General features: G+C 56.2%; 2 protein-coding genes across 2 annotated transcripts; one reads left to right on the top strand and one right to left on the bottom strand.

Annotated features, from left to right (window-relative positions):
* Positions 1–1358: 1358 nt before the first annotated feature.
* ColSpa_02066 (putative WD repeat-containing protein) lies at positions 1359–3668 on the bottom strand (the record flags this gene model as incomplete). Its single annotated transcript, XM_049268278.1, has 2 exons — positions 1359–2522; positions 2580–3668. The coding sequence occupies 2 exons, from the start codon at positions 3666–3668 to the stop codon at positions 1359–1361; spliced, it is 2253 nt and encodes a 750-aa protein (XP_049124235.1).
* Positions 3669–3953: 285 nt separating this feature from the next.
* ColSpa_02065 (uncharacterized protein) lies at positions 3954–4263 on the top strand (the record flags this gene model as incomplete). The annotated part of the gene is made up of 2 exons (XM_049268277.1): positions 3954–4061; positions 4111–4263. The coding sequence occupies 2 exons, from the start codon at positions 3954–3956 to the stop codon at positions 4261–4263; spliced, it is 261 nt and encodes an 86-aa protein (XP_049124234.1).
* Positions 4264–8596: the final 4333 nt, after the last annotated feature.

Genomic DNA, 8596 nt, shown 5'->3' with positions numbered 1-8596 from the left:
CCCACCACGTCCGTGTGGTGATCCTCGCGCAGAAAAAGGTCCAAAATCTCCAGGTTTGAATGAGCTTAATCCGACCGCTCCGTCGATACTGCCACGTCCGTCCGTTCCTCTGTCCTCCCTTACCCCAGGGGTCCCAGGCGTCGCGGGGAGAGCAGCAGCAAAAGGTGTGCGGCGCTTCCTTTCAACTGAACCCCTGGTCCGTGAGCCCCAGCCCGAATGAACGATATCCGAGCCCGTTTATTACCCTCCTAACTGGACTACCCAGTCCGAGGTAAGCCGCCTACCATTCCCAATGTTTCGTTTCAGGTGACTCGTACAGAGGCAACCCCCCCCCCCCCCCCCCCTCGCAACATCCATCGAGATGCAACCCTACGAACACATGATCGTGGAATCCCGATGGCCGCAATTTTACCTACTCGACTCATCTCAAGGCCGCGACGCTTACCATGTCGGGTTGGGCATCACGTCACACACCGGGACGACGGCCACTCTGTGGAAGGAGGGGAGGACGAGCAGGCAGAGGCGATCAAGTCGCGGCCAGGAGACACGCAACCCTTTGAAGGGGAGAAAACACAGAATGGCACTGACGAGTTGATGGGCTCCGGTCTTCATGTGAAATGGAATTCGTCTCGTCTTTTCGAATATGTACCCCAACAGATTACCCCTCCTGAACCATCCCCCCCCTAATATGCCACATCACCAAATGCGATCCGGTAAATGCGAAGCCAGGATGCAGTCTCGTCAAAGATCCAGAGCCGTCCGTCGTAAGATGAATCGTAACCACATGCCCCCCCCTCCCCCCCATCAAACCGTGGTGTTTGACCCAGATTCGTGCCAACATGCCGTCAGAAGTGATTCCTATCATCGATTGCCCTCATATATCCAAAGTATAGAATAAATAAAGATAGCACACCAAAACTAGATAAATAAAGTTAATGGAAACCTTTCGTTCGACGGAGACCACGGACACCATATTCCCAATGCCCATTCCATAACGTCGTTAAGTTCCATGCAGAATGAGCAGTACCACGCTGTGCTAGTTGAAAAGTAAGAAAGAAAGAAAAAATGCTCTTGAAGCAAACATGGGTTCGGCCACCTCCTTTTTCCATTGGCCAACGCTCCAGAGCACTGGGCCGGTTTATATATCGATTGTATGTCGAGAAGAGCAGGGCAGATCGGCAGAAACAGAATCAGGGGTTGCCACTTCGTCGTGACTGAGCATAAATACCGTGGTAATGTGCTCTTGAACGCCAAAACGCCAATACCAAAGACCAGACCAGATCGGACCGTCGTTGCTCCTAGCCAAATAGCACTGCGAGCCTGGACAGGCGGTTGTATATCGCGGGGTATCATGTACTTCAGAAAGGCTCCAGGTCATCAAAGCAGGCGGTGGTTCTTTCTCGTCGAGCCTTCATCTTCGGTCCAGGCACCTCTGTGTCAGCCAGAATGCCGTTTTGGTTGGACCTCCACCAGGGATCCAATGGTGTCGCTTGGTGCGCATACTCAGAGTCGGCGCCGTAGCCCACGTCGCAACGCTCCAGCTGGACCAATCCTCCACGGGTCCGGTCCATGCAAAGAATGTTGAGATCTTGACCGTCGTTTGTGAATTCGACACCTCCGATCTCTCCAAAGATATCGAACGTTTGCTTGTGGGCAAGAGTTTGTATGTCAATGATGTTGACATAGTCGGCTTCTTCAGCCGCGACGAGAACTTGGGGCCCACTGCCTGTGGGAGAGAATCGCAGACTGCGAACACCTGCCATCTCGGATCGAATGGTGGTGAGTGGTTTGCTGGTACCATCCGAGTTGGTCCACATTCGTGCGTCCCATAGCTTTACACTCATGTCCTGGAAGCCCGTTGCGACTGTCCAGCCGTTATCTGACCAGTCGCAGGCGAAACCGAAATCTCTATGACCTCCCAGCTCTTGCAGTATCTCGCCAGTGTCGGCGCTGGCAATGAGGACGTTGTAGTTATCGCCGACCATCACTCGCAAGCGGCGATCGGCTGACAGGGCGGAACAGTTGATGGGGCAGCCATACTGCGTGTCGAGGATGAACTTTTCCGTGGCAACATCCATAATACGGAAGCCCTGGTCATTGGACGCGAATGCCGCTAGCGGTGCCGATGAGTTCCTCGATTGGTGAATCTGCAAGTGGTTGGTGATACCACTGACGTGGTTGGTGATTTGGCCTTCAGTGTACTTCTTGTCCTGGCTATAAATGTTTCGCATGCAGTACTCTCCGTTGAAGGTGCCTGCGATGAGAACGCCGCAGCTGGCATCCAAAGTCGATATCTGTACCCCAAACATGTCGTTGAGATCCATGGCTACTTCACTCTCGCCAGATACAGGGTTGATCTGGTGCACGGCTCCCAGGCCAGGGTAGAAGGCGTGGCTCCGTCCTGCGCATGCCAAAATGTTGCGCAGCTGGAAATGGGCCAAGTGAACATTTTGACGAATGTCCATACGGCGGAACCTGAAGAAGTCTTCTGTGTTCCGAATGATCCTGTCGGGTAGATGGGGCTGCGATACTTGTGTCAGCACGGCGGCGACACCTGAATTCTCGAGTGGGTGACTTACGGCCCAGATGTCTGAGTCTGTCCTGTTAGTGTAGTTCTTGTAGTCCAGGCTTCGACGTTCACGGGCGTTCTTCCGCGTGACTCCTAAGTCCTCCCAATCGATACCTTGCGCATCACACCGGTTGCCCTGGAGTTCCGAGTACCGCACTCGCGTGATCTGCCGTGCGGCCTGCTCGTTGATCTGGCGAATACCAGGACTGGGGCCACGAGACTGGTAACGGTTGCGCCAGGCCCAGTCTTTGAGGAAGTCGGCCAATCCCGGGTTTTCTGGGCCAAGGGTACTGGAAATAGGGTTACTGCCGGCTGGAGGACCAGTTGCTTGCCATGCCGCCTCTTCCTCGTCGACAGTGACGCTTTGGAATTGCTGGAGTTGTTCGGCGACGCTGGGATAAAACACATCATCGTCGTCATCCTCCTCCATGTTCCCGGCATGCAGCATGGGGTGGAAAGGAGTAGTGTCGAGGGGGGTGGGATGTTGGGGTCCTGCCGGATCCAGAAAGCCATGCCCGGCGGCAAGCGGTATGCTCCAGTAGTTCACCATATGGGCAGGCGGCTCGCTCGATGCGTGGTGATGCTCCTGTGCCGGGTGAGAGGGCTGATCGCCATGAAGGGCCCCAGGGTAGGGATCGGGAGGATTCATGTTGGTCTCAGGGTCGGGCATGGGCGAGAGAAGGCTGGTAACCGTCATGACGTGGTCCAAAGGGGCGCCTCCGTCGCTGTCGCTCATGTCCAGGTCGTCATCGTCGTCCTCGGCATCGTCGGTGTCCTCGTCGTCGTCGTAGTCTTCGTAGTCGTCGTAATCGTCGTGGGTAAATGAGCCGGGTTCATGATAGTAGGATGACGGTATCACGGGGAAGGTCTGATGGTAGGAGGAGAACGAAGGCTGGCCAAGGTTTGCGCCGCCCTGCGTCGATGGTTCATGGGACTGCTGTTGCTGAGTGGGTTCGCGATGGTGATGGTATTGTGTGTGTTGATCATGGTGAGCATCGGGAGGCGGGGCCGACGCGAACCCTTGGTGATGGCTCGAGGGAGCGGGAGCCGCTTGAACCTGAGCCTGGGAAGGCTGGGTTTCCGAAGTTCTAGGGCGCATTTTGCTCTCTTCAAGTGTATGCCGTGGCCAGTGGCGACCGAGTGAGGAACATCGAGGTTCGCGGCACAACGAAGAGCAGCACCCGTCGTCGGGTCGGATAGATGCGTCTTCTTCTGGGGTCGGAGTGCGGTTGCGGAGGGGAGGTGACGATGGTTTCCCCTCAGGTCCGGGTTCTCTCCAGGACAGGGCGGTCGGTGTCGCTGACCAAACGCCAGGCTTCCGTGGATCGAGGATCCGTTTGTCGTTCCTCCTTGTTCGAGTCAAACGCACTAGCCGCAACGTAAAATGGCGCCGATGACGACCGGTGTGTGCACCGTCTTTGTTGTCGGCAGCAACGGTCAGGTTCCCAGGCTAGCGAGAGTCGAGTGGGTGATGGGCAACGATCCGAAGCCGGTGTGTCAGCGACTCAGTCGTGTACGGATACTTGAAGTTTATGTGGCAGAATGCGTCGTCGAGTGTATGGTCGTCGGAGCGAACGGACAGAAAGGATGAGGTTGCTGACGCTGAAAGTTTGGGACTGGAGCTGGGGCTGGGAATGCGGTCAGGCGTCGGTAGAGTCAGCCAGATCGAGTCCAGCGGATGGGTGGTGTTGTAGCAGGGCGGGAACGGGAATGGGACCCGAGCGGGATGTCTTTCGCTGGGATCCAAGAACGAGGACAAACCCAAGCAAGCTTGCCTGTCTGTCTAGCATTTGCACCTTAGGTTATGGGGGCGTTGGCGCCGGTGCTGGGGTCGGAGGCAAGGCGCGCCAACCAAATCGAGCAACCGCTCAGCGCAGCACAGTACAGCACACCGCAGTGAGGCGATCTGGTGGTTGAGTTTCACTTCCCAGGGCAACATGGGTGATGCGAGGGCGAGAAGGGCAGAGGAGCGGGGGACTTGTGGCCTGGCAAGTTACATCGGTACGCCAGCATATCGCATACGATTCCATGTACCCTGAATGACACCAAAGTCCATTATTCCTTCGCACCCCAAGGCACCCATCCTAGGGGGGTGCTGTGACAGGGTCTGATCCTCAGCTCTGCTGAAAGTTAGATTACTCGATGCCGGGGAGAAAACCAGAACACCCGCCCTTGCCTATGGATTTGCAGGCTGGAAGCTGCCTCAGTCAAGGGCATCACATCTTGGCCACCGCCTGTCTGTCCATCCAACCGCCTAGTCTCTGATTTGGGAGCGCTCGCGATGTGCTGCTCTGAACACACAACACATGGCCAGCAGCCCCTACCCCAGCTTCGACTTTACGGACAACATCCGTCAACCACACCATGGGCAAAGTCACGACGAAATGATTGCATCCAGATACGGCTAGCGAAGCGGCACCACTCAGTCGCAACAATGAGGTGTGGGACGGGCCACCGACGACCGGCACCTCCACCATGATGCCGGGGCATGTCCCCTTGAGCCAGCCAACACGTTCCACCAACCCGTCGATCCCGACCTCAACCTCGACCTCGGCCTCGTCACCTGTTTTCTTTCTGCACAAAGATACAAAGAGGGAATGCGATGATGGGAAACGGCCACCACTTGGGTTGCGCTCGGGATGGGCTCCACGGTGATTCCATGGGGACGCCACCTCCAATATCATATGCATGGCTGACTCTGACGAGGGAATATGGTGTGCTAGGCTGAGCCCCAAAGGAACAAGACTCCCATACAGAGAGAGTGCCTTCGATCTTTGCCGCATCAAGCTCAACAGAATACCCAGCCCCAAATAAAAAACAAAATAAAAAAATACCCAAGAGCAGCAGCTGCAGCATCTGGACATCCCTACCCGCCCTTGATGGGAGCTCCTAACCTGCTTGTCTGGCCTGGGCCTGGACCTGGGCCTGCCTGCCACCTTATGTCGCACAAGAAGCATTCTTCCTGGCGCTCAATTCAAGGGATTACCTACGACAAAGCAAGTCGCCACAAATAGAAAAATAAGGGGGCGCTGGCTCCCGCATGGGAGTGTGCCTGTCTGTCTCTCTATCCATTTGTATCGCCTCGATACGAATACAGTTCCGTCACGTTGCCGAGTGCACACCTGGCACTATCCCTCCCCAGGTCGCTCGCTACCATTCTCCGTCCGTGGGCCTGCCTCGCTTCTTTCGACATACGCTGACGTCACTGCCTAGGTGCCGTTGTGGCGGGTTGACAATGCCTTTCAACGGCCTCGCCCAAACTGACTCTTGCACCGCACTAGTTTGGTCATGAGCAGACGCAAAGAAGCTGTCCAACCTCAACGTCGGTGTCCTGGCTTGCTTCTAGTGCGCGAATAAACTGTCGATCTGCTGCAAGCCTACACGACACCGCACGTCGTCGTCCTCCGAAATCCAATCAACCACACCTCGCAACCAATCCTGCCTTTTGCCCTTGCGAAAGGATCCTCGGCCGGCTCTTCTCGTGTTCAGCCTCTCGTGGAAATATCTCTATGCCATGCGTCCTTCATTCCCCCTCGGATACGGGTTCTCGATGAGCAACGCGCTTGCAATGCCCCGCGGAATCTGCATACCTACTCGCGCAGCTGTATGACCTGTCATTCGGTCACATCTCTGGCCATGGCCATCCCTGATTTCCAGCCCACTCATGTAAGTGGTTGGATTAGGAAATATCCTTCCCACTCTACCCTGGCTGGGCCAGGCTGGAGAAGAGAGGAGATGCTCACCGACTGCCACCTGGCACCAACAAAATCATGCAGGGCTTTTCACACTTTGGCTCGTCGCCCGGTACGCCCGTTGCGGCCGAAGACACTGGCGTTCCTGTTCCTCGCGGCTGTCGTTGCTTACTGTCACAACCACTCCCATCTGACCCGGAGATTTTTTTTTTATCGCATCTTCCAGCCATCCCATTCGTCGGACGAACCTATAGGAGCTGACATAAACACAGACCACGGCACCTTCCCCTAGAATCTGACCAACTATGCAACCTCATATTTGACCAAGAAGCCGTACATCAACGTACCGAAAGGAGTGCCGGCTGCGTCCGAATCCCTGAAGCCGCCTGCTGGCCGTCATCCGTCGGTGCCCACCCCCAACCACGCCCGCGTGACTAGAGGCCGGTTAAGGTGATAAATCACATTCGACAGCATGCGGTCCCCGAGTTTCAACCACCCAATGCTAACCCGTTTCCTCCATGGCTCCGGTCCTCAGCTCCGCACACCTTTGCTTTTTGTGCCCTCAGACTTTGCTCCCAATTTCTGCCTCCCCGGCCCCTTGCCGAATACGCAGGGACTCGGGAGCACGACAGGGAAAAGACGGTGTTGGCATCTTTGACACTGTACAGCCCGGCTATGCGCTCTACTGAGTGGCCTTGGTCGCCATCGGTTTGATCTTCAGCAAACGGGGCCAGCCAGCATCAGAAGAACTGAGAAAATTGGAGCGGCGGGATCGCAGTATATTGACCAGCGAGGCCAGCCGGTAACCGTTGAAGATACAAAGATCCCTCGAAAGCAAGTTTTGGCCAAAACAGGAGCCTTGCCAACTAGGGCGACGGCACGTTGCTTTCCCCTGTGTCACTGACTCCCAGTTCCAGAGTCAACCCTGGCGACGAGGATGAATCGCACATCATCGAGGCCCAGTCGGCCGATTCAGTCGCTCGTTGCGATTCACCTCCAGTCTCAAAAACCATAACCTCGAGACAAATTTTCCTGAACAGACCGAGGGTGCGGGTAGCCCAGCTTCTAGAAACCAGAGAACCGCGACCAACCGGGCCATCCAAGCTGGTGGCGCTGCGTTTCGGGTAGCAGCATTTGGCCGACCCATGACCAGGCCGGATATGAAGAGAGTGAGGGCGAGAGAGAGAAAAAAAAAAAAAAAAAAAGAAACCACTGAAAGAAGGGACCCAGTCGGCCTGCAGTCCCGCTGTGAAACTTGGCGGGCGCGATGGCCGTGCGGCAAATTGTCAATCACCCACCTCAGTTCCCCTTTGGTTTCGAGGCTGCCATGGCAGGCGCTTTTCAAAGACTGCAAGGCGAATGAGAATACGGTCGACAAGACATTGCATCGCAAGGCAGGCAAGCTGCAAAGGGCCACGGGAATAGGCGAAATGGCTGTGTCTCGGCTACCTGCAGTGCTGCTATTGTGCGCTCTCTCCCTCTCCCTCTTTTCCCTTCTCCTTTCCCTTCGCAGTCTCTGTGTGTCTCTGGTATTATCACGTCGCCTCCTTCTTTTCCCCTCACATACACACATACTCTCTCTCCCTCTCTCTCTCTCGCGTCCCTGTGGCCTGCCCTTCCTGCTTGAGATGTCCGGTTCTCCACAACCTCACCGGTCCGCCGGATCGCGTCTCCCCCCGTGCAATAAGATCCGTCCCGCTCCCCACCCCCTCTTTCCTCGCCCCTTATCCGTTTGTCCCGAAGCGAGTGGCAGTCTGGAGAAGGTTGATCTTGACCTACTGCTTTTCCTCGGCGGGGCCATGGGCGGTCGAGACGGGAGGAGGAAAGCTGGACGACCACCAATCCCGCGGCCGGATTCCTGAACAATGACAGAAACGGTGTAAAGAGGGAAACCGAGCCGTCATCGAGACAGGTTTCCTGTCCTTTCCCCCGTATGTCCATCTCTCTCCAAGCCCATCCCGCTTCCTCCCTCCCCTTCAAGCCGCCGCCTCGTGCCTCGTTGAAAAACCCTGTCAATCACAGTCCCCCAGTGTGGTTGCACAGAGGCCGCCCGACCCAGCAACCCGACATTGCTTCTTTTTCTCCCCGAACGTGTCCATGTCGCGGGCGGGTGTGTGGGTGTGTGTGTGGGTGGTTCGCGCAGGTAGTCGCGCAGGCATGCATGCGTGTACGTCTCGAGTGATATTTTTCTCCTTCCTTTCTTTCTTTCTCTCTCTTTCGAGACCCGATTAGGGCCAGGGAAACAATACCAAGACCGATTTGCCAAACCCCAATGCCCCGTTCAAGCAGCCCTGCCTCCCCCCCCCCCCTAGTCGAACGCCTGCACGCGGCCCAG

The sequence above is a fragment of the Colletotrichum spaethianum genome, assembly GCF_022836535.1.
Source record: "Colletotrichum spaethianum MAFF 239500 DNA, contig04, whole genome shotgun sequence".
In the NCBI taxonomy this organism is placed as follows: Eukaryota; Fungi; Ascomycota; class Sordariomycetes; order Glomerellales; family Glomerellaceae; genus Colletotrichum; species Colletotrichum spaethianum.
The sequence above is the reverse complement of the archived record's forward strand: the minus strand, read 5'-3'. Positions and strand labels throughout refer to the sequence as shown.